Genomic DNA, 27,091 nt, shown 5'->3' with positions numbered 1-27,091 from the left:
GGATATCTGGGAGGCTGTAGCTACTACTTCTAGAAGGGGAACTTCTCTCAGGCTTTTGAGTTACGTCGCTCCATTGAAAGGTTGGTACAAGGTGAGATGACTATCCTTCAGTATTTGACCTTCCTTACCAATGGGTGGAAGCGACTTGATCACCTTAAGGATTACAAACCTCTCTGTCCCGTTGATTCTGTTGGTTGCTGGAAGTTTGTGGCACAAGAGCAGGTCTTCAAGTTCTTGGAAGGCTTAAATGTGGAGTATGATCCGGTTCAGAGCAGGTACTTGGCATGGATGTGCTTCCTTCTCTTCAGGAAGCCTTTGCTTTTGTGCAGAATAAGGAGAGTCGCTGCTGTGCAATGCTTCCTTCTGCTATTACTGATCGCTCGGCCTTGGTTTTTGCATCTCCTTGTTATGGTGACCGTGTGACTCGTGGTTCTCGTCCTTCCTTTAAGAAGGATAATCTTTATTGTAACTACTGTCGTAGACCTCGCCATACACGAGAGACTTGTTGGAAGCTGCATGGCACCCCCTCTAGTGGCCGAGGAGACCATCCTGGTACTCGAAGGGGTCAGTCTGGTCTAGAGGTTGAGGGGCCAATGCACGGGCACATCTTTCAGACATTATTGAGACATCATCCTCATCTCCGGTTATCTCCCCTGCTGCTGATGTTTCAGGGTTATCTGCCTCTGATTTTGAGATTGCTCTTCGCTACTTGCTAGACCGTCGAGCCTCCACTTCTACTACAGGTGCACCCCCTTCTTCCTTTACCAATTCAGGTAACTTGGCTTCTTCCCTATATGCATTTCTCTCTTGTACGACTGTCCCATGGATTATTGATTCTGGTGCTCTTCCGACCATATGTCTGGCTCCTTTAATGTATTTTCAAAGTATAACCCCTCCTCAGGTCAGGAAAAACTGTGAATTGCAAATGGTACTATTTCATCTGTGTCAGAGAAAGGTTTACTTCATGTCACCTTTTCCCTTCATTTGTCTTCTGTCCTCCATGTTTCCAATTTTAGTGTTTATCTTTGAGTCGTATTACCCGTGGCTTAAATTGTAGCGTGACATTTTTTCCTGATCATTGTCTTTTTCAGTACCTTATCTCGAGGAAGATGATTAGCAGTGGCAGAGAGGAACATGGGCTCTACATTCTGGATCAGACCAACTAGTTGGCTCATTCATCTATTTAGTTAACCATCTACCAAGGAAGACATTTGGCGGTGGCACCGTTGCTTAGGACATCCCTTTTTTTTATTACTTAAGCATTTATTTTCCTCTATTTTTTAGAAAAATAATGTGTCAAATTTTCAATGAGAGTCTTGTCAACTTAGAAAACAACACAGAGCCTCTTTTGCTCCTTCTATTAATAAAAGCTTAGTTCCCTTTTCTTTGATTCATTCTGATTTATGGGGTTCCTCCCGTTTTGTGTCTTTAACCGGTCACAAATGGTTTATTACCTTCATAGATGATTGTTCTAGGGCCACTTGGGTATATTTGCTTAAAGATAAACGTGAGGTGTTTTTTGTGTTTCAAAGCTTCCATAAAATGGTTTGTACTTAGTTTGGGGCGGTGGTCAAAATTCTACGTTTTGATAATGAGGGGAATATATTGACTCTGGTCTTGCCACTTACTTTGCCACTCACTTTGCCACTCATGGCATTCTTTACCAGACTTCCTGCACTAATATCTCTCAACAAAACGGTTTTGCAGAATGCAAAAATCGTCATCTCCTTGATGTTGTCCGTTATCTCCTTTGAGATGCAGGTTCCTCAATCCTATTAGGGGGAAGCGGTTCTCACTGCCGCTTATTTGATTAATCGTCTTCCTACCTAAGTTCTTCAAAAAACAAACACCTCTTTAAGTTTTGTTCGGGTCTACCTCTTCTGGGTTCTCTTTTTCTCCTAAGACCTTTGGATGTATTTGCTTTGTCCATAATCATTCACCCCCTCGTGGTAAATTAGATCCTCAGTCTTTTAAGTGTGTCTTCTTGGGTTATTCTGCCACCAAAAAGAGTTATAAGCATTATCATCCTCCCACTCGCAAATGGTTTGTCTCAATGGATGTTACTTTCTTTGAGTCTTAACCTTATTTTTTGACCTCCCCGGTATCACAGTCCTCCCTTCAGAGGGAGCCTTGGTGTGAAGAGATTCTTGTTCCACTTTTGCCAGGGGTTTGCACCAATAGGGGATGATAAGCCAGCAGTTGTTGAGGAAAAGGATGCAAGCAAAGTTTACATCCGGGACAAGGACAGACATCAAGTCACTTGGATGCAAGAGCCTAGTTTCTCTCCGTTCCTGCCAACTTCTTTTCCGGATGAGTGTCCAGAGTCAACCCCCTCTCATTAGAATCCAGGTAATTCTGATTCTAGTGCTCATATTCCTGATTTTTCAAATCTTGATGTTCCCATTGCTAATAGGAAGGATGTTAGGTCATGAACTTAGCATCATATTACTAATCACGTCTCTTATGCTAATCTGTCTTTGTCATATAAAGCCTTTATGTCTAAAGTGTCTTTTGTGAGTCTACCTACCAGTTTTCAGGATGCTCTCTCTATTCCTGAATGGAAGCATGACATGATGGAAGAGATGAGAGCTCTCAACAAAAGTGGCACTTGGGAGTTAGTGGAGTTACCTAGAGGCAAACATCTAGTTGGGTGTAAGTAGGTGTACACGGTAAAATACAAAACAGATGGTTCCATACAACGATAGAAAGCAAGATTGGTTTCTAAGGGCTTCACTCAAACTTATGTGATAGATCACCATGAGACATTTGCACCGGTTGCTAAGATGAACTCTTTGAGAATCTTATTTTCTCTTGTTGCAAATTTGAATTGGTCACTTCATCAATTTGATGTTAAGAATGTCTTCCTACATGCAGATCTAGCAGAAGAGGTCTATATGGAAATTCTCCCTGGTTTTACGGATGCTAAGTCCAAAAGTAAAGTATGCAGGCTCCGAAAGTCACTTTACGGACTAAAACAGTCTCCTAGGACTTGGTTTGAAAGATTTGCTAAAGCTATGCTGAAATATGGGTTCAAACAGTGTCAAGCTAATCACACCTTGTTTGTGAAACACTCCTTACAGGGTAAGATTACAGCTTTTATTGTTTATGTTGATGATATTGTTTTGACAGGGGATGGTATTGAGGAGATCTTTCTGTTGAAAGAATACTTAGCCAAGGAGTTTAAAATCAAAGATTTGGGTAGTTTAAAGTATTTCTTGCGTATTGAAGTAACTAGGAGCAAGGATGGCATCTTCATATGTCAGAGAAAGTATGTACTTGACTTGGTAAAAGAAACTGGACTGCTTGGAGGTAAACCATGCGATACACCTCGAGAACCAGGCCAGAAACTAAATAAGGATCAAGAGGGAGCGACAGTGGACAAGGAAAGATACCAGAGACTAGTGGGCAAACTTATATACTTATCCCACTCACGTCTAGGCATTGCCATTGCCGTGAGCATGGTTAGCCAGTTTATGCATGCTCCTAGAACTTCCCACTTAGAGGCAATTATGAGAATCCTGAGATACCTGAAGTCTTCTCTTGGGAAGAGTTTATTTCTCAAAACATTGCCATTTTGGTGTGGAGACATTTACTGATGCAGATTGGGTTGGATCAGTCACTAACAGACGATCAACTTCCGGATACTGCACATTTGTTGGTGGCAACCTAGTTACATGGCGAAGTAAGAAATAGAATGTGGTTACTAGATCTAGTGCTGAGGCAGAATTTAGGGTGTGTGTGAGTTGCTATGGATTAAACTATTGTTAGGTGATTTGGGGATCCATCAGACCAACTCCATGAGACTATACTGTGACAACAAGGCAGCAATCAACATAGCTCATAATCTAGTTCAACATGATAGAACTAAGCATGTTGAGATTGATAGGCACTTTATCAAGGAAAAACTCACTAGTGGCACCGTATGTATTCCATTTGTGAAGACGGGGGACCAACTAGCGGATGTTCTCACCAAGGGACTAGGGAGCAAACCATTTCCTAGCATTCTCAACAAGTTAGGCATAAGAGATATATTCGCACCAGCTTGAGGGGGAGTGTTAGAATAGGAAATAATATTTAATATTGGTTGTATTTTATTTTATTCTTATTTTACTTCCTTGATTGGTGTAATGTGTAATGGGCTGGCTCATTAATTATGCCTTATGGTACTCCTGTAATTACTCATTATTATCAATACAAAAAGGGATGAGGTCTAACTCAATCCATATCTCTTTCTTTTCTGCAAACCTACACTTTGTTAGTTGGGAAGCAACAAAAGAAGGGTATTTCAAGTTCTGGACATCAATACCAAAGCGGCCTTGCAATCAGACGACCATTCTATGACTATATCCAAGTTGGTTACTCAACTAGTGTAGGAATGAAAGAGACTTTTGATGATGGATGTCAATTGTGGCCAAAAGCAAGATTGTGGTCAAGCTCTTTCCATTTGTGATGAAGATATTCCCATCTTTGATCAAGATGTGGAACAAGATTATGATCAACATGTTGCCATTTTCGACGACGATAATGAAGCGTTGGCTTATGTGGAAGTTGATGTTTGTGAACATGAAGAGGAAGTAATGTTTGTATGAAGGAGTTCCAATCTTTGACCACTATAATGATGACGACTTTCTTGTAGAGAGTGAAGGTGTCCTTAGAAATGAAGAAAGTTTTGTAGATGAAGCAAGTTTTGCTCTTACATTGCTTCCCATGAAGGAAGTGATTGCAATCCCACCTTCTATCCCTTTTCTAGATTCCAAAAAATTATTGTGGAGATTCTTGACATCGAAGTTTCATGGATGTTGAATGAACTTTGCTTTCGAGAAATCCCTCTTATGCTATCCTCAAAGCCATTAGTTTCATTGTGTTGATTTAGCACCCGACCTGGTTTCTTGGAGGAAGGATGCATTTATTTTGGGCCCATGCGAGAAGTGTTACTTTGATGACATCTTGCTTACAAAATGACATGCTACATGGGTGGCCTATTCACACCTCGACATGGCTTCGGTTGATGTCCATAAACGATGTTGAATGTATAGATGATGAAAAAGAAGAAGAATGAGAGGGATAGAAAAATGGCTGCTAAAATATTATTGAATCAAAACATAGGGTTCTCCCCTTATACACGCAACTATTTATAATAATAATAGGTGGGCAAATTACATAACTACCCTAACACTTAACACTCCTCAAGTTGGTGCAAATATATTTCTCATGCCTAACTTGCAACAAATAGGATGAAAGATCTTATTATTAAGACCTTTAGTAAACACATCAGCCTATTGATTTTCAGACTTCACAAAAGACATACATATCAATCCTTTTATTCAATTTCTCCTTAATAAAATGTCTATCTATCTCAATATGCTTGGTTCGATCATTCTGGACTGGATTGTGGGCAATGTTGATGACAGCTTTGTTATCACAATACAGAGTCATTGGTTCTTGGCAAATGATTCCTATATCCTCCAACAAGGAATGAAGCCACATAAGCTCACATGTGCCATAGCTCAATATTCTGCCTCTGCACTAGACCTGGATACCACTGCTTGTTTCTTGCTACCCCAGGTAACCAAATTTCCCCCACAAAGCCGCAGTAACTAGATGTAGACCGTCAGTCATCCACAGAACTTGCCTGATTTGCATCTGTAAATGTCTCCAACCTTAAGTGGCCATGATTAGAGAACAAAATTTCTTTTCCCGAAGCTAATTTAAAATACCTCAAAATGCGATATACAACATCCAAATGTGTTGTATAAGGATCATGCATAAACTGACTTACGACCCCAACTACATAGGCAAGATCTGGCCAAGTGTGAGATAGATATATAAGCCTTCCCACAAGTCTCTGGTATCTTTCCTTCTCCACAAGCTTACCAATACCATTGTAAAGATGATAATTGGCTTCAATAGGCGAATCAGCAAGTCTACAGCCCAACATGCTAGTTTCCTCAAGAAGATCAAGAATGTACTTCATTTGAGAAATAAAGATGCCTTTATCAGATCTGACAACTTCAATCCCAAAAAAGTACCTCAATGGATTAAGATCTTTGATCTCAAACTCCTTGGCCAACTGAATCTTAAGATATGTCACTTCTTCCTTATCATTCCCTGTTACAACTATGTCATCCACATATACAATAAATATAGTTACTTTGTTTGCATTATGTTTGACAAACATGGTGTGATCGGCATTGCTTTGCTTATATCCAAATCTTAACATAGCTTTCAAAAATCTGTCAAACTAGGCTTAGGGCAATTGTGTTAACTGTTTCAGAATCTTGGTGGCACATCCATATATACTTCCTTCTCCAAATTACCATAGAGAAATGCATTCTTCACATCTAGTTGTAAAGACCTACCCAAATTAGTAACACATGAAAGAAGGGCTCGAATGGAATTCATCTTTGCTATAGGAGCAAATGTTTCTTGATATCCAATTCCATGTCTTCCTTGGCCACTAATCTTGCTTTGTACTGTTCAATTGTCCCATCTCCTTTTTGCTCAATTGTGAACTCCCATTTACACCCCACTGGTTCTTTTTTTTGTTTTTTCCCATTAGGTAGAGGAACCAACTCCCAAGCATTATTCTTGTTATTCTTGTTGAAAGTCTTCATCTCTTCTACCATAACCGCTTTCCACTTAGGATTATGGATAGTTTTTTTTCCAACCTTGTGGGATACACACAGAAGACAAAGACGAGACAAAAACACGATATATAGGAGACAATTAATCATATGACACATTTAGAAATGGGGTGTTGAGTACATGCCTTAACCCCCCTTCCTAAGAGCAATAGGAAGACTTGAATCATCAACAACTGGACTATCATCTATAGAAGGAATATCATCTACTGAAGGAATGATAGATTGAGGTGCATTACTTGTAGAGTCAGTCGAAATTGGATTTGGAACCAGCATAGAGGATGATGATTGACCTGATGGCACAAGAGGAGTCTCTATTTGACGCCGTGAATAAGTCTTAAGATCAACCTTGTCTAAACGGCCACCTATGCTAGGCTCTCCATCAACAGAACTCTTGGGCTCCCCCTCACCACAAATAACAGCCCGTTGACTAGGAATGAAGAAAGATAGGTCATGCTAATATGACATCATCTCATCCATAATACTCTCCTCCTAAGGAGATGGTAGAGGAGAAAAGAAGGATTCAAATTAACGAAATGTGACATCCATAGTAACATACACCTTGCGAGTTTAAGGATCATAGCGTTTGTCACCTTTTTGAGTAGCGGAATATCTAATAAAAGCACAACGCACAACCTTAGAGTCAAGCTGCCCACAAGTACAAGGTTGAAGATGAACAAAACAGACACATCCAAAAATCCGAGGAGGAATAGAAGCAGTATGATAAGTCATAGGGAGAAGTTCAATAGGAACTTGGAATTGAAGGACACTAAAAGGCATATGGTTAATAAGGTAAGCAGCGGTGAGAACAGCATCCCCCCACAAGACTTGGGAACATTCATAGTAAACAAGAAAGAGCGAGCAACTTTAAGGAGATGGCCATTCTTGCGTTCAGTAACTCCATTATGGTGAGTACCAACACAACTAGTTTAATAAAGAATGCTCCTCAAGGTATGCCCGAAAACTACTATCGACATACTTAGTCCTATTGTCAATCCGAAGAATTTTGATGTTAGCATTAAAAATCCGAGGAGGAAGAGAAGCAAAATGATAAGTCACAGGGAGAAGTTCAATAGGAATTTGGAATTGAAGGACACTAGAAGGCATATGGTTAATAAGGTAAGCAGCAGTGAGAACAACATTCCCCCAAGAAACTTGGGAGCAACTTTAAAGAGATGGCCATTCTTGTGTTTAGTAACTCCATTTTGGTGAGGAGTACCAACACAACTCGTCTGATAAAAAATCCCATGCTCCTCAAGGTATGCCCGAAAACTATTGTCTTCATACTCAATCACATTGTCACTTCGAAGAATTTTGATGTTAGCATTAAAGAGATTGGTCACCATTTTATAAAAAGTCTAAAGCAAGAAAAAACCTTATTTTTAGTCCAAAGCAGGTAAATCCAAGTCACACGGGAATAACAATCAATAAAAGTAACAAACCACCGATACCTAGAAATATAAACCATAGGGAAAGGCCCCACACATCAGTATAAACAAGCATAAAAGAAAAAGTACTTTTATTAATTGGTGGATAACAAGTACGTTAATGCTTAGCAAGTTCACAAGTATCACAAACAAAATTATTCCTAGGACAATCTCAAACTAATGATGCGAAAAGCTTTTTTAAAATACTAAAGGAAGGATGACCCAATCAACGATGCCATTGATAAAGAAAATGGAGGGAGGAGCCGGTAGTGCATTGAAGAGCTTGAGTCGAGTACAAAGGGAATGTTGGAGGGACAACGTCCCAAAAGTATAGTCCATTTTGTGCTTTACCACTACGGTACTACCAATCATTTTTTCCGTAGTCAGTTCTAGAAAGACACAATGAGTTGAAAAAAAGGTCACAGAACAATTTAGAGATGTATGTAGAAAGGCTACTAACAGAAAGTAAGTAGAAAAATTAGGAACATAAAGAATAGATGAAAGAGAAAGCAAAAAGGAACAATGAACCAAGCCCTCGCCGGAGACTGAGGATAATATGCTGTCAGCCACTCTAACCTCATCTCGACCAGAACAAGGAGAATAATAATAGAAAAGATTAGGGGCACCTGTTATGTGGTCGGTAGCACCGGAATCAATAATCCAAGAAGGCGATGAGGATGTACTAGGGGCATTAGCAAGGATACCTGTGAGCAAAATTTGGAGAAGCAAAAGTGGAAGGGGCTATGGTAGACGGAGAATCAAGTCGAGCCATCAAACGCCTGAGAGTGTGGAGCTCATCCTGAGAAAGTGTGCTACCATCAAAAGTAGTAGTAGTGATCTCTAACATGTGCTTGGGAACGACAAGCACCACCGCGGCCACGACCTCTAGTAGAATGACCATTTAACTTCTAACAATTCTCTTTATCATGCCTATCTTTTCCACAATAATCACACTTCAACCAATCTCGATCAACCAGTGTACCCTTACTCCCAAGTTGAACCGGACTAGGCTTAACATCCCAGTTGGTAGAAGCAACAACCAAAATAGAACGATCCTGAATAGAGGGATAGACCATAGCACTCCGCCGACTCTCCTTTTGCTGAACTAGAGCATAAGCCTCGTGTAAGGTAGGAAACGGAGAACGACCTAACACCTGAACCCGAATCGGATCATACTCCAAATTAAGGTTAGAAAGAAAGTCATACACAAACTTTTTCTCCACAGATTGGTGAAACAAAGTAGCATTCTGAGAACAAACAGCTTGGAAACTATGATAATAATCAAGTTCCTACCATAGACTACTAAGCTCGGCATAGTACACAACAAGTGATCTGTCCTTCTTATCCAAGCCCTGAATCTTCTTCCTCAACTCATGCCTGGGCATCATTACCCTACTGTAAGTACATTTGTTTGGCAGCGGTCCAAATCTTATGAGTCGTATCCAAAAGGAGAAAAGTCTGACTAATAGTGGGCTGCATGGAGTTAATCAGCCAAGTGATAACCAAAACATTTTCAGAAATCCATTGAGTACGCGAATCACCATCAACATTAGGTTGTTGGAGGGTACCGATAATGTAGCTAGTCAAACGTTGGGCAGCAATAGCAAGACTACATGAGCGTGGCTAAATCAGGTAACTAGTACCATCAAGTTTCACATGACTGATTTGAAGAGAGCAGTGCTGTGAAAAGCGCGCCTAGGCGCCAAGCGAGGCGAGGCGCACCCTTTGCACCTGTACAGGTCCCAGGCGAGGCGACTTGAGCCAGGCAACAGAGGAGCAAGGCGCACGACTAGGCGCGCTTGATGTATTAGCAGCTTGATCTGATCTAACGACTTCGACTGTGGACCTCAATTCCTCGATTCGACTTCGATTCCTCGATTCGACTTCGACTTCGCAGCGACTTCGACTGTGGACCTCGATTCGACTTCGTTTTTTTTTTTTTTTTTTGCTTCGACTTCTTCTGGTCTTCTTCTGATCTCACCTATGAAGCATGGGTACTTCGAAAAACATGCCGTACTCGTACCGGGTACTTACCGGCGTACCGTACCTCGTATGGTACTTCTGCATAAGTACCGGGTACATGAAACACGCACCCAAGTTTTTTCTTCTTAATTTTTGACGTACCCAGACGTACCTAGTATATATCCAAGTCGTACCGTACCTCAGTTGAAACAATATTTTCCTTCTACTACAGAGATAAAACTCATTTCACTAGATTTCTTTTTTAGTTTTTGTTTTATGCTTAGCATGATTTTAAAATTAAACTATGGTTTGTAAGTTGTTTAATATATTGACATTTAATTTTGATTTATACTTTTCCTTTTGGCATTAAATGTTAATTATAGGTTGGACCTTAACAAATTAAACTATTTAATTATTTTTTACATTATTTTAAATTAAAAATAAATATTTTTTTACAAGCGTAACAAGCCGTATGGCTTCCAAATTAAACTATTTAATCATAGGATCTCTCTCTCTCTCCCCTTCTTCTTCTTCTTCTTCGTATGGCTTCCATTCGACTCTGTTTTATTTTATTTTTTTATTTTATTTTTATTTATTTTTTTCAATTATGTTAGGAAAAAAAATAAATAAATAAATACAAATACAAAATAAATAAATATAAATACAAATACAAATTAATAAATAAATAAATAAATACAATGCTACTGGTCTTTTTTTCCCTTTTATCTGTTAGGGGAAAAAAATAAATTCTGTATTTATTAAATTCTGTAGTTATCAATATTTAATAAATTTTGTATTTAATAAATTCTGTATTTATCTGTTAGGGGAAAAAAATAAATTCTGTATTTATTAATTCTGTATTTATCTGTATTTAATAAATTCTGTATTAAATGTGGATTATTTTATTTTTTAAATTCTGTCTTTTCTTATTTTTATTTTTATTTTATTGAATGTGGATTATTATATCTTTGAAAATTGAAATGTTATGTAATATGCACTTTCATGGCTTTGAAAATTATCCTATATTTTGTCTTGAATCTTGATTATTTTTTATTTTTTATTTTAAAAAAAATTGTCTTAGTACTATGAATGATTATTGTATGTTAATTTTTCTATTTTTTACTAAAACTATGTGCCTTACGTCAATAAAGCCCGCGCCTCGCCTTGCGCCTTGCGCCTAGGCTCCAAGAGACCTTCAGCGCCTTAGTACACTTGAGCCTTTAAAAACATTGGAAGAAAGGGACTATCAGTAAGGGTCATAACATGATGCAATCCACTCTCTCCATTGACCTTTGGATCCTTAGCCTCAGCCTCAGTCATTTAAAATAAAAAAACAAACACCAAACAACAACCTAGCAGTACCACAACAGCAAAACCAAGGGAGACAAATTTAAAAACCAACCTTAGAACCAAAAACAATACCAAAACACACCCAGATGACCTCTAGGCACATAAAGCAGTACCGAAACACAGCCAAATCACACCCAGATGAGCTGAAACTGACATAAATCAAGACAAAGCTCAACAAACCTTCAAAACAAGGACACTCGAGGCCTCCAAGGTGTCAGTCGGCCCCCAAAGATTAGGTTAGGAGAGAAGAAATCAGCCTGATGAGGCACGAAACAAAGTTTCTAGGAAATCACCCATTTTCCCAAAAAATAAAGAAACAATGGAAAAACAATCAACAAATGACCAAAAAATAAAACAAAAATCAGAGTCATATTGAGAACCCTTAATCGATCATGATGGGATTTATTTATTTGTTCATTTTTATTTTTTATTTTTTAGACTGTGATAAAAGAAAAATACAAAAAATTGACGAAAAAAAGAAGAAAAGAGCAAAAATATCTTCAAGGAGGAAGATGTGGCTCTGATATCATGTTGAATGTGTAGAGGATGAAGAAGACGAAGAATGAGAGAGAAAAACAACTACTAAAATATTCTTGAATTAACATTTACCAATCAAAAAAATATATATATATATTCTTGAATTAAAACATAGGGTTCTCCGCTTACACACACTACTATTTATAATATAATAGGTAGACACAAATCACATAACTACCCTAACACTTAACAAATGAGAACTTGTTTTAATTGGAGGATGTTTTGCTAGGATGATCTTGAATAAGGACTTGCGCCTACTTAGTCTTGTTTGCATTGCATGTTCATCATACTCCCATGAGTCATTGTTTTGAGTCATTTTGTTGATTTTGTTGTCTTGAGTCATTTTGTTGTAGTCCCAACCTGAGGATAAGTTATTTTCTTTGGAGGGGAAGTCTGACTTAGTTAGAACTAGTATGGTGGTTATGTTTAGAACCATAAGAGTTACTTAGAGTTAGTTGGGTCTGTCCTATAAATAGGTGGTTAGTCCTCACTAGTATTCAGTTTATGATATTTTGATATTGAATATTTTAGAGGTTGAGAGCTCTTGTACCCATTTTGGGATTTTCTCTCTAATGAGATCTCTTTCTTGATTTGGTTCCATCAGTTTTGGCCCTTGTGTTATTCGTGTTGCTTCTTTTTAAATTTTTTTGTCTTTTCTTTGGATCAATCCTCCATAATTTATGGTTTTGGGACCAATTAGTTTGTTGAACAGATTTCTTGACAGCAATTTGGCATCATCCCCTAAGTACCTCTGAATTTTTTTCACTGAATTCTCTTTTCTGTCATTTGAGTATATGCATAGAAATTGTATTCATCCAGGTAGGCTTTGTCAAAGTTAATCCTAAGTTCATTAGTTACACTAGTCATCATGCTTCAGTGCATCCTCACATTATGTTTTTCTTTGACATGCTTCAGTGTATGTGTGGTTGGTAGCTGTAGATTGATGCTTTGTAATGAATGGTAGGTGTCTTCGCTTCTATGCAGTGGAAGGTTTGTTTATCTGGTTTATTCTTTTTTTGACTTGTTAGGCAGTCTGCCTTTGATGGTGCCACAGCCGCAGCTGCTGGAGTCCTTGCACACCATCAGGTTTCTCTCTTTCTGACATGAGTTGAACCCTCTTCTTGTTTTTATGCTTTCAGTTAATTTGGATTTTTTTTTTTTTTTTTTTTTTTTTTTTGGTCTATGGAATGTAGGGCTCAGTCGTCTCAGAAGAAGAGATCCAAAATCTTGTAGCAATGGGTTTTGAAAGGGTAACGTTACTTTTACTGCCTAATAATATGAATTTAGCTTCTTTTTTTTTTGAACTGATGAATTTAGTTTATTTTTTTATTTTTTATTTTTTTTTTCATGTTAAATCTGGATAGCCTAAAGTATGAATTTAAGAAAATTGTTTGAACAATATGTTTACCACTGCATTGTTTTACAAGTAACATCATAGGAAATTGTGTGATCAATCCTGATGCTTAGATAATGTGTGTTATATGAATCAAAGTGAATTGGTGGTGGGGAATTCTGACAGCAGTTGCACTTGTTTTATTTCAGACACAGGTAGAAGTTGCAGTGGCAGCTGCAGATGGGGATTTAAATGTAGCGGTGGAAATTCTAATGTCCCAACTGGTGTGTATTTTTTTTTTTTTACTCTAATTTGTTATATCCGGTGGGGTGGTACTCTGGTGATTGGTTTTCATTGATTTTTTTTTTTTTTTTTCTTGTCTTGGATTTATGATGTGCAGGGGTAAAATTCTAAAGGACTGCTCTACCATTTGCATAGGAAATCCCATGAGCTGGAAGTACTATGTATTTCATGTTTTGTCTCTTCTGCTCGTGGCAGGTCTCTGCCTGAATTTCCTTGTGGGTTATAGTATATTCTTTGACAGCCTAACATATTCTCTTTTGGTGGTTTGTTTGAGAGAGAGAGAGAGAGAGAGAGAGAGATGATGTGTAATCATGTGCACTAAATTCCTTAGAAAGAAGAGAAGATGGTTTTTACAGTGCTACAGCAATCTCACTCCCCCTCCCCCTCCCCCTCTCCCTCTTTAAAGAGAAAATAAACTTAGAAGAATCAATTTTCAAGTGTATATATTATATATATATTGAGGTAAATTACACCGACAACCCCTTGAAATCACAGTCACCCCCTCTATTTTTTGAATGAAAAATGTTTGGTAACTCGAATTTGTGTGGTCCGAATCCTCCGCCGCCGGGAAGAGAAGGAAGTGGGAGGACTAGGAGCTTCCTTGCTACATTACCAGCTTTCTATCGTCATCTGCGGATTCGGCTTCAACTCCAAGACCGATCTCACCATCGAGTCGTGGGCTCACCACAAAGCCCTCGACCAAATGAAGTTCTCTGCCTCGTCTAATGAATCTGACTGAGTCCTCTCTCTGATCTTTAGAGTGGTGCCGCTCTCATGGTTCCCGCGGCGTCCAGTTTGCATCACCGTAGAGGGAGAGAGTCCTTGGCCTCTTCGTCGTGTTCGGCGGCGTCATGGGAAGTACTGAGGCCTCTGATCGTCTTTGGCATCGTGGCCCCTTCGATCTGTTTCACAACCTCGCTGACGTCCCCTTTGCCGCTGACTCCAGCGATCCATGGCCATGGCAGTCGATCCCTCCTTCTCTGACTCCTCCTCCACCGCCCTAAACATCTCACTTTTCACCCTCTCTTTCTTTTTTTTTTTTAATATTGCCATCCCTATTTTATCATTCCCATAAAGCCGCTGTCTGATCCCACCGCCCATCACCGATATATTTTTTCTTATTTTATTTTATTTTCAACCCCTCATCATATTTTATCATCATCCTTTTAATCCCATCATTATATTCTTCCCCATATATATATATATATATATATATATATATATATATATATATATATATATATATATCTTTTTTTATTATTGTCTTTTATTTTATTGTTTTTGTTTTGTAAAGAGGGGCACACGTCCAATCCAAAAAAAAAAAAAAAAAAAAAACAAACAATTTCCTAATTTGCCCAACACTCATATTTTATTCATATCAGGGGCTCACCCCGATCACCATTTTACATCAAAAAAAAAAAAAAAAAAAAAAAAAAAAAAAAAAACAACAACCACAACAAACAAAACAATTTGTTTTCTTTTCTGCAGCCGGCCACCAACCGACCTCACTTCTTCGCCTATTCCGCCGGTCTTTTCTTCTTGCCTCTGTCCTGGGCGGCCCTTGCCGGTGTTGCCTCCGTATTTCCCACTCCACTGGGCACGATCACTACTCTCTGCTCCTCCACTGCGGCATATGGCGGCCCTCCAAATCGGAACATCACGGTGGCCTTCCGCTTCAGCTCCTTGTTTTCTGCCTTTAGCACGCTTATCTCTGCTCGCGCATCCTTATACATGCGTTGGAGCAGAGCCAGCTGAGAGTTTAACTGCTGCACCTCATTTGCCCTACTCTGCAGCCGGTTCGACAGGTTTGTCACCGCAGTCATGGTTTCCACACATGACTTCAAAGTATACTGATTAGCCTCCACATCCGTCTGCACTGCCATTCTTTGCTCCACAGACCGCATAGGAAAGTTCAACGGAGCAAACTCCGGGGCACTTGGTTGAGGTTCCAGTGCCACCGCACCAGTTATCTCTCTTGTTGACTCGTTGAGGTCGGGAAAGAGAGTGAGCAGACCGCGGGAAGACGAGGCCATTTTCTGGGCAACCGAGTATTACAGACTATCTCTCGCAACAGAGTGTTACAGACTCTCTCTCTCAGCAACCGAGTATTACAGACTATCTCTCGCAACAGTGTTACAGACTCTCTCTCTCAGCACAACGCAGAGTTTTTCAGAGAAGGGTTGGTTTCAGAGGTTTCAGAATGGTATGCCTCAGCCTCAGCCTTCGTCTTGGTTAAATAGCCAAGGCAGCCACGCGCATCGCGCGCCTCTTGCCACCAGCCAACAAACGGGCACGCAAGCCAAGACGCCCACGTGCCTCGCTATCATGTTCGGCACACCTTTTGATGAATTGGGCACGCCTTTTGATGGCACGCCTTTTGACAACATTGGGCACACCTTTTGAGGGTGCAACCTTTTACAACGGTCCGACATGACCCTATAAACTGTCCCGACATTTGATTCCGGTTAGCTTTTTCAAGGGTCCGACAAGACTCTGTAAACTGTCCCGACATTAATTCCGGTTAGCTCCTTTTAAGGGTCCGACAAGACTCTGTAAACTGTCCCGACATTGATTCCGGTTAGCTCCTTCAAGGGTCCGACAAGACTCTGTAAACTGTCCCGACATTGATTCCGGTTAGCTCCTTCATGGGTCCGACAAGACTCCGTAAACTGTCCCAACAACTGTCCCAACATTGTCTGCTACAACGGTCCGACATGACCCCATAAACTGTCTTCTACATCGGTCTGACACCACCATACAGTGTCCTCTACCACGTTATGACACCACCATACAGTGTCCTCTACAACGTTATGACACCCCCATACAGTGTCCTCTACAACGTTATGACACCCCCATACAGTGTCTTTCCCAATGGTCTGACACGACCATACAGTGTCTCCTATCTTTTTTTATTTTTATGTATTTTCTTGTTTTGCTCCTCTCTCCAAACTCAAGTTGGTTAGTTTCTATCCTCCTTGAGTTTGCGGGGGGCTGTTAAAATATATCATCACCTACCACCTCCACTCAACTCACCTACCACACACACTCACCTACTCCCCAATCCTCTCCTATATAATGAGTACCTCACCATCTGTAATTTACACATCAGACATCAATCAGACATCAATCAATAATACATAAATTCTTACAGTTCGAATGTATCAAAATGACACATTCGTACCATTCGGACCATAAAAATTCGGACTACCAAGCATTGTTGATTTCGAAATACCAGTGACCTCCCTTGCATTAAAAACTATTGTAACACTAGAGTCCTTCCATCAATCAACTGTTTACTAACCTAATGGAAATAGTCAATGTCAGCAAAATTTTATTCTAAAATATCTATTTTACCCTCATTAAAATCAATTTCTTCATATAAATAATACAAAAATCAATTTCGCTCCATATCTAACATAACAGCAGCCCTCATCATCTCCGACCCACCCAATTCTAGTCACTCTCAAAACCAAAACCAAAACCATTACCAGCTAATTCTACCTCCACTGAATTTAAGCCATTTTGCTACAATTACCCTGATTTAAGAATGAAGTCAAAATTAACATAAGAATAAATGCAACAGTGGAAATTTGCTGGTGTATTTTGTGAACCAAATTTTGAATAAAACTTCTATAACTACACCTATTATGGATCACAAAAACAAAAAAGATGCATAGGCATACTGCGCCTTAATCCAACCTTCATTGAGGACTTTCATCAAACACTTGGCATGCAAATACAAATCCATTACTTTCATGCAAAATCTACATTCACAGGAGGCTGCTGTGGTGGTGGGCTACTATTGAAGGCTGATTAGGAGCTGGGATTGATGGGTTGATGAGGGGCCTGTGGATGGAGGATGGGGTTGTGGATCTCAATCAGTGATTAGAAGATCGTTGGGTTCTGGCGGTACTGTTGGCTCATCTCTTCTCCCATGACTCACTTTTCTCTCCTCTTTTCTTTTGTAGGAATGGCAGAGGGGATGGTGTAACATGGGGATGGATGGTTGGGTATTGATGGTAGCGGCATTCTCAGGTAGAAGGGGAAGATATTGGTTATAGTGGCGTCTCCCTTTGATACCTCTGTCATGGTGGTGGAAGGAGCAATCATGATTGTAATGTCGTTGATGATGGGCAATTGTGGGCTGGGTTTTCTGAGGGTGGAAATGGGTAGGTATGGTGGTTGGTGGAGGCTGACGTGGTGGTGGTAGAGGAGATGGGTAGAGTGGTGGTGGATTAATGGTTTCTATTTGGGGAAAGTGGGTTTGGTGGGGTGGTGTTTTTGATAGATGGGAAGAGATAGAAACAGATGAGACAAAAAGCATATGAGAGAAGAAAAAAAGAAAAAGAAAATAATAATTTTTTTTTCTTTTGTTAACAAGGATAGTATAGTAAGTTTAACATTTAGTTAATAGAGTTGACCGGTGGGAGAGGTAAGTGATATTTTAGGGAGCAAGAGGAATGACAGTGTGATTCTAAAGAAATGCAGGAACTGTCAGTGTAATTTACCCTATCTATTATGGACAAAACAGTAGCAATACAGATTCATTAATGATTGAATATTGTGCTAGGTGCATTAGCAATTTAAATCTTCGCAACGATAATTTAAAAACTTCTAATGATATGTGTGATGGATGTTCAATATTGGATTCTCGTGAATAATGGGATAATAGTACTCAACATATTTTAGTGTTATTGTTTTCAGGATAAACTGATGCTCAATTTTAATTGATTGGATTTTGCTGCTTTTGCCAATTATCATTTTAATGATAATAATAAAGATAACTTTTCTTGCTATTATTATGACAAAGTTTTAATTAATGACATTTTGAGGACAAAATTGTTTCCACTTTCCATAAAAGACAACCCTCGGCTGGTTCAATCTGGAAATGGAAGAATAAGTCCCCATACCCGAATTTTCAGAAATGAACCTGTATTTTGAATTTTTGCTTTATCAAGATTAAAAAACAAGGGGGAGTTACCTGCCGGTGGTGTTGGGAGAAAAGAATCACAGAATAGTGGGTGACTTTTTGAAATTTTAACAGGAAAAAAAGACGAGTAATTCTACTTACACCATACTTCTAACTCTTTACACCCTTTTATTTTATCTTATTTTTATTATATTTCAGTTCCTACCTAAAATTATCAAAAAGACCTCACATCCCAAATTCAAGTTGCACCTCCCACAAATTGGAGTTGCACCCCTACACATATAGACAAGTTCGAGTTGCACCCCGCACAGATTGGAATTGCACCTGTGCAAAGGTTGGAGTTGCACCTCGCACAAATTGGAGTTGCACCCATGTATAGGTTGTAGTTACACTCGACATAAATTGGACTTGCACCCCGTGTAGATTGGAGTTACACCATGCGCAGGTTGGAGTTGCATCCACACAAATTGGTTGCACCTATACACGTGTTATGTAACAACCCACATTTATGGTTTAGTCATGTTCATGTGCATTCACATCATGTGGTCTTGTTAAGTTTGCATTCATGAATCTTGCCTTGTTTTATGCTCATGTGATATGTCCAAGTGTTGTATGCATGCTATGTTCCTTCCTTGGTGTCTCAAGCCTAAGTTATGTTAAGCCTAGATCATTCCAAGCCAAGGTCATCTTCAGTCTAGAATTGTCTTGGAACCACTTTGTTTGAACTTCATCTTCGCCCTGACATATTGGCCGAGATGTCATTATCTAGGCCGAGATGTTCATCACCAAGGCCGAGATGTGTATTATCTAGCCCGAGATGTTACCTTTGCACCTAAGTGATCTTATCCTAGAGTGGTATGACCTAGACCAAGGTGTGGCGCATCTAGGCCAAGGTGTGGCACAGCTTAGTCAAGTGTTGTCCTTCCTAGCCGAGGTCATTGTTACCTTAGTTGTCGAAGCTTTGTCCTTAGCCGATGTCATCACTTGCCGGAGTGCCTTGCCGGGTAGCTTGTTAGATGCGCTTTGCCTTACACATATCTTGTCAATCCATCACCTTTTTTAGGAAAACCAACCAATCGTTGCCACGTGTCCGAGCTGAGTGTTAAGTCAACCGGCAGAGAGAGAAACCTATCATTTGTTATATCCTTGTTTTGAAGAAGAGAGAGAAGCTCTAGAAGAGGGAGAGGAGTTCTTGAGGGAGAGTAGATTTCCAAGCTTGATCCCTAGAGATCGAACCGTTAGATCCGTGTTCTAAGGTTAGATTCTTGATCTGCTCATATTGTTCTTTAGGTTCATGTTATTGCATTACATGATTGAATATGATTTATAAGCCATGCATTGCTTTGAAGTTCGATTTTAGAAAGAGAAAATAGTATTCATGTGTTCTTCAAGAAAAGTCATGTTTTGATCCGAAAGCTCATGCCTAGATCCATGTTTTTGTATTTGTTTCCATATGATCTTCAAGTATGGGTACCCAGGTCCATGTTTTCGAACTCATAGCATGAAATCCCAAATTTTGTAATAAAGAAGTTATGATTTTAGCATTCATGTTCTTTATGATCTTCATGTTCATGTTCTTCCTGTTCTTCACGGGTGGAAAACCCAGATCTCCAGACCTCACTTCCCTAAGTGTAGTCACCGAGCTCACTCTTACCTAGACCTCACACTTAGGCCAAGCATCGTATCTCACCTTGGCCTACCTTGCATGATCACTTACACCTTTAGTTTGTCTTGTGCGCACCTCGGCATGCAGCCGCACGCCGAAGCCTAGGTAGCCACACCTCAGCCAGGAGGTGTGGGACCTCGGCAAAGACCTGGTTGGTACCCAGCATGTCTTCCTGACATGTAAAACAGTGTTTTGACTTCCAGCATGTTTTCCCGAGATCATTTGCATGCATGTAAGACTTGTTTTGAGAAGTACGTTCAGTAGACTTTGCCATGTGTTTGTAGGACTTGGACCTTTGCCTTGATCCCGACGTCCGAAGAGCTATGTGAGTGGTATTTTTAATAAAGTTATGTTATAAAGATTTGATAAAGCCTTGTTTCGTTTTGATAAAAGCATTTGATCAAGCATGAATGATTACTCCTATTTTTATGTATCAAGTAAGCTTTGTTTTGATAACATTCTCGAAAAGTCCCTTGTGCTGGAGAACTCTAAACTTTCGCAGTACTAATGTCCCTTGTGCTGGAGGACTCTAAACTTTCGCAGTACTGAGTATGAGAGATCTCTGCCATCGACGGTCTATGAACGGATGGCCCCACCGACGGCCTTGTGCGGGTGGTTTGTCTAATCGATTCCGGGTCGATTATTCCCTTGTTTTGCCACTGACGGTTTACCGCGTGGGTCTTGTAAGTCCGGAATGTCATCCCTTGTATTATGTAGATGCTATTAACATCCAAAGTAAGTGAGTAAGTAAGTTTTGTAAGATCAAGTTGATGAACTAGATTCATCCCACGTTTTGTACAAGCTATGATATGTATGTTTTGCAAAGACCTCGGTTATCATTCATTTAAAACCTTTATTACTTGTACCATTCACTGAGTATCGAAGCTCACCCTCCCTATGTATATATGTAGGTAGCAACCAAGAAGTCAGCTACGCCGAAATGTGTGTTTTGTATGTATGTTATGTCGGCAGTGAGGATGTCGGCAATCTGGAAGATTATGTTTCTTGACCTGTAGTTCATGTGTTTTGTGCATGTCGGCTTGACAGGCCTTCGACAAAGATGTAATATGTATTTTTGTACTTCATTTTATTTGTATTCAAGTTGTAAAGCTATGTAAAGTTGTATGCCATTCCATTTGACTTATGCACAGCTCTTATGGACTAATTAGATTTGTATATATATCGCTTCCGCACTTGTGAGCCCCATATATTTATACTCTGATTGTGTGTGAATTTTGTAAGTGGCCTTCGGTAATCTCGGATTACTGGCCATCACGGCATCATCCTACTAGGGGCGGTTTGAGGTCATGACAGAATGGTATCAGAGCACGCGTTCCTTATAGTACGTTATTCACACACTTTGAGTCTTAAAGAGCATAGGATGTCCCTTAGAATGATGTTAGGATTGCATCATGTTGCTTGCTACTTGACAAGGTGTGCATCATCTCGGCATGATCATTTATTACTTGCATGCATGTTTACTTGCTCATTTTGTTTAAGAGTCACATTTTGCATACCTCTAGCATCATGAGAAGGGATAGACCTCCAGTTGGCCGAGATCATTTCGAGGACAGAATAGACAGATTAGAAAGATTGGTCGAAGGATTGGTCTGTGAGTTGAGACAACCTAGGCCACAAGACACAGGTACCACTTCCACTCAGGCCGAGCACACAGATGGCCGACATGCGGTTCCACCTCCACCCCCTCCAGTACCATAAGTGCAGCAGCAGCCAGCTTTGTATAGAGATGACACCTTGACCTTGATTAAAGAATTCAAGAAGATGAAACCGCCGAAGTTCCATGGAGGTATAGAACCGATGAAGGCAGAAGCGTGGGTTCTCGAAATGGAGAAGTCGTTCGAGGTTTTTCCTAGCACCGACACCCAGAAGGTGTCACTGGCAGCATTTACATTGGAAGACGACGCTCGTAGATGGTGGATGATGATCCGAGAAGGTAATCTAGACTCGAGTTGGGCCAGATTTTTGGAGCTGTTCTATGACAGGCATTTCCCACTCAGTGTCCGAGATCGCAAGACCACAGAATTTCAGATGTTGACACAGGGTAGCAAAACAGTAGCAGAGTATGATCGTGCTTTCACCGAGTTGGCAAGGTATGCACCTCACATGGTCGACAACGAATACAGGAAAGCTAGGAAATTTGAGAGTGGTCTTCAAGGGCCAATACAAGATCAGGTTAATTTGCTCAACATGCCGACGTATGCTGGAGTGTTAGATAAAGCCATCCTTGCAGAAGCCAGCCTGAATAGAAGTCAAAGTTCGAGGAAGAATCAGAAGAAGAGGCAGACCTATGACAATCACGAAGAAGAGGCAGGCCTGAATGATGCCGAGGAGAAGACAAAGGAGGATAGTCCCAACAACGCGAATCCGGAAGGTGGCACTTGGCCAACATGTGCAAGTTGCGGGAAGCTGCATTTTGGAGTTTGTCTTCGGGCAACTGGAGCATGTTTCGGATGCGGTGAGAGAGGTCATCGTATTAAGGATTGTCCCAAGGTAAAAGCTAGAGATGATAAGAAGAGATGAGAACTTGACATCCGGAGTCGTTTTGGGAACAAGGTAAGTGAAGTTTGGGGACCAAACTTCTTTAAGAAGGGAAGGATGTAACAACCCACATTTATGGCTTAGTCATGTTCATGTGCATTCACATCATGTGGTCTTGTTAAGTTTGCATTCATGAATCTTGCCTTGTTTTATGCTCATGTGATTTGTCCAAGTGTTGTATGCATGCTATGTTCCTTCCTTGGTGTCTCAAGCCTAAGTTAAGTTAAGCCTAGATCATTCCAAGCCAAGGTCATCTTCAGTCTAGAATTGTCTTGGAACCACTTTGTTTGATCTCCATCTTCGCCTTGACATATTGGCCGAGATGTCATTATCTAGGCCGAGGTGTTCATCACCAAGGCCGAGATGTGTATTATCTATGCCGAGATGTTACCTTTGCACCTAAGTGATCTTGTCCTAGAGTGGTATGACCTAGACCGAGGTGTGGCGCATCTAGGCCAAGGTGTGGCACAGCTTAGTCAAGTGTTGTCCTTCATAGCCGAGGTCATTGTCACCTTAGTTGCCAAAGCTTTGTCCTTAGCCGATGTCATCACTTGCCGGAGTGCCTTGCCGGGTAGCTTGTTAGATACGCTTTGCCTTACACATATCTTGTCAATCTATCACCTTTTTGAGGAAAACCAACCAGCCGTTGCCATGTGTCCGAGCTGAGTGTTAAGTCAGCCGGCAGAGAGAGAAACCTATCATTTGTTATATCCTTGTTTTGAAGAAGAGAGAGAAGCTCTAGAAGAGGGAGAGGAGTTCTTGAGGGAGAGTAGATTTCCAAGCTTGATCCCTAGAGATCGAACCGTTAGATCCGTGTTCTAAGGTTAGATTCTTGATCTGCTCATGTTGTTCTTTAGGTTCATGTTATTGCATTGCATGATTGAATATGATTTGTAAGCCATGCATTGCTTTGAAGTTCGGTTTTAGAAAGAGAAAATAGTATTCATGTGTTCTTCAAGAAAAGTCATGTTTTGATCCGAAAGCTCATGCCTAGATCCATGTTTTTGTATTTGTTTCCATATGATCTTCAAGTATGGGTACCCAGGTCCATGTTTTCGAACTCATAGCATGAAATCCCAGATTTTGTAATAAAGAAGTTATGATTTTAGCATTCATGTTCTTCATGTTCTTCATGTTCATGTTCTTCTTGTTCTTCACGGGTGGAAACCCAGATCTCCAAACCTCACTTCCCTAAGTGTAGTCGCCGAGCTCACTCTTACCTAGACCTCACACTTAGGCCAAGCATCGTATCTCACCTTGGCCTACCTTGCATGATCACTTACACTTTTAGTTTGTCTTGTGCGCACCTCGGCATGCAGCCGCACGCCGAAGCCTAGGTAGCCACACCTCGGCCAGGAGGTGTGAGACCTCGGCAAAGACCTGGTTGGTACCCAGCATGTCTTCCTGACATGTAAAACAGTGTTTTGACTTCCAGCATGTTTTCCCGAGGTCATTTGCATACAAGTAAGACTTGTTTTGAGAAGTACGTTCAGTAGACTTTGCCATGTGTTTGTAGGACTTGGACCTTTGCCTTGATCCCGACGTCCGAAGAGCTATGTGAGTGGTATTTTTAATAAAGTTATGTTATAAAGATTTGATAAAGCCTTGTTTCGTTTTGATAAAAGCATTTGATCAAGCATGAATGATTACCCCTATTTTTATGTATCAAGTATGCTTTGTTTTGATGACATTCTCGGAAAGTCCCTTGTGCTGGAGAACTCTAAACTTTCGCAGTACTAAAGGTTCTTGTGCTGGAGGACTTTAAACTTTCGCAGTACTGAGTATGAGAGATCTTTGCCATCGACGGTCTATGAACGGATGGCCCCACCGACGGCCTTGTGCGGGTGGTTTGTCTAATCGATTCCGGGTCGATTATTCCCTTGTTTTGCCACTGACGGTTTACTGCGTGGGTCTTGTAAGTCCGGAATGTCATCCCTTGTATTATGTAGATGCTATTAACATCCAAAGTAAGTAAGTAAGTTTTGTAAGATCAAGTTGATGAACTAGATTCATCCCATGTTTTGTACAAGCTATGATATGTATGTTTTGCAAAGACCTCGGTTATCATTCATTTAAAACCTTTATTACTTGTACCATTCACTGAGTATCGAAGCTCACCCTCCCTATGTATATATGTAGGTAGCAAGCAAGAAGTCGGCCACGCCGAGATATGTGTTTTGTATGTATGTTATGTCGGCAGTGAGGATGTCGGCAATCTGGAAGATTATGTTTCTTGACCTGTAGTTCATGTGTTTTGTGCATGTCGGCTTGACAGGCCTTCGACAAAGATGTAATATGTATTTTTGTACTTCATTTTATTTGTATTCAAGTTGTAAAGCTATGTAAAGTTGTATGCCATTCCATTTGACTTATGCACAGTTCTTATGGACTAATTAGATTTGTATATATATCGCTTCCGCACTTGTGAGCCCCATATATTTATACTCTGATTGTGTGTGAATTTTGTAAGTGGCCTTCGGTAATCTCGGATTATTGGCCATCACGGCACCATCCTACTAGGGGCGGTTTGGGGTTGTGACATGTTAGACTTGCACCCATGAGTTGCACACCAACATAGATTGGAGTTGCACTAATATCTTTTGAACAATATTAATGAATATCAAACAATATCAAATAATTAGTTTGACAAAGATAAATATTTTTAAAAAAAAAATACTTGTGCATAGGTGCAATTTCAATTTGCACAGGGTGCAACTCTAATTTGTGTGGGGTGCAATTTCAACATGTGCATGGTGCAAGTCCAATATATATGGAGTGTAACTCTAACTTATGCATGTGCAACTCCAATTTGTGACGTATGATGTGTAATATATATTAATTTTATAAAAAATTGAATTTATATATTAAAAATTAGGACAAAATCTATTTTACCTGTGGTATGACTTGATAACATTTTATCCTTTTTTTTTAAAATAGCCATATACCCCCCACTGGTTTTAGACTAAAATACCCATTAACTATAGATGTGAAATGACTATAATACCCTCAAATTATATATTTTTTTATTATTTTCTATCTCTCTCATCTCTCATACACATAATTTTTAATGTCTTTCAACATGTCGGCAACACATGCGTCTAGAACAGCCATTCTAAACATTGTTATGAGGTTCTACCAATAAGATTGAAATACCTGAGCAGATGTCTCTCTTTGTGGCATCCATGAAGCCTTTTAACATGTTGGCAACACATACGTCTATAAAAGCCACTCTAAACATTGTTACAAGTCGTGTCATGTTGAGTAAATATTGTCGAAATAAAAAAAATTTAGCAGTAAACCGATCGAGTGGATGTTCTTGGGGATTGGGGGAGAGAATTACTGAGAAAAGGGATTTTGTGGAAGGTGTGGGATGGCAAATCAATTGACCCATTTGAAGATCAATGGATACCTAGGATGGATAATCTGTTAATCGGGAGAGGTGTTGGCAAATTGTTTTCATCATTCAGAGTTGCACACTCGATTGATTCTAAATATGGAGAGTGGAGAATTCCTTTGATTCGATCTTTGTTTCCACCAGAAATGGTGAATCATATCATCAATATCCATATCCATATCCATATCCGTATAGCAGGTTCTCCAGATCAAGTTATTTGGAAAGCAACAAAAGAAGGGTGTTATTCTGTTAAATCAGGGTATTTGGCAACTCTTGGGAACACAATTTAGCTGGAACATGCCACACTCACGCGATGGAAGGGTGTTTCTGTGGAAATTATTGCACAGAATTCTGCCTGTAAAAACAATTCTAATTCTGTGGAGTAGAGGAATCAATGTCAACCCACTTTGTCCTAGATGTTTTGGAACTGAGGAGACTCTTGAGCATCTTTGTTTTCAGTTCCCTTTTGCCAAACATATATGGAGAGGATCTATCTTGGGATTAAACTTTGATGAAGGTGAAGAACTGTCAGTGGCAGATTGGTTGAAACAATGGTTTGATCAAGCACCAGATGAGGGTTTTATCTTAGAAGCTGTTAAGGTGCTTTGGGGAATATGGTTGCATAGAAATAAAGAAGCTTATGATTCGTTTGTGGAAGATCCATCGCACACAATCAGTTTTATTAATCAGTTGGACTGGACTTCTAGAAATCTTAGTGAAGGAATTAATCAACCTCGGAACCTTCCACATCAGCTAATAAAAAATAGTTCTTGTAACTGTTCTTATGTTGTCACTGATAACTTGGATTGGTGTCCAGATTTATGTTTTGACAGGATATTGATAGATGGTGCATGGAGTGAACAAACAAGGAAAGCTGGAGCTGCATGGGTGGGTGTGGACGCTAAAGGAAATCAAATTGCAATGCCAAGTTTTGTTTCACATCACATTTTTATTTTTTTATAATAAATAAAAAAAATTAACTTATAAAT

General features: G+C 39.8%; 1 protein-coding gene across 4 annotated transcripts in view; it reads left to right on the top strand.

Moving 5' to 3' along the window:
* Positions 1-13,914, top strand: part of RBL15 (RHOMBOID-like protein 15) — a 99,892-nt gene extending 85,978 nt beyond the window's left edge. For 2 of the 4 annotated variants that reach the window (XM_082892076.1, XM_082892075.1), the window contains exons 10-13: positions 12,946-13,003; positions 13,111-13,167; positions 13,460-13,534; positions 13,651-13,914. In XM_082892076.1, coding sequence (XP_082748202.1) covers positions 12,946-13,003; positions 13,111-13,167; positions 13,460-13,534; positions 13,651-13,656 — 196 coding nt within the window. In that variant the 3' untranslated portion in view covers positions 13,657-13,914. Of the gene's footprint in view, positions 1-2,874; positions 3,082-12,945; positions 13,004-13,110; positions 13,168-13,459; positions 13,535-13,650 lie in introns of those variants that run through there. The other 2 variants (XM_082892078.1, XM_082892077.1) reach the window with 1 other exon arrangement.
* The last annotated feature ends 13,177 nt before the right edge of the window (positions 13,915-27,091 follow it).

Source organism: Camellia sinensis, chromosome 10 (assembly GCF_055761805.1).
Source record: "Camellia sinensis isolate YWXY chromosome 10, ASM5576180v1, whole genome shotgun sequence".
NCBI classification, from domain to species: domain Eukaryota; kingdom Viridiplantae; phylum Streptophyta; class Magnoliopsida; order Ericales; family Theaceae; genus Camellia; species Camellia sinensis.
The sequence above is the reverse complement of the archived record's forward strand: the minus strand, read 5'-3'. Positions and strand labels throughout refer to the sequence as shown.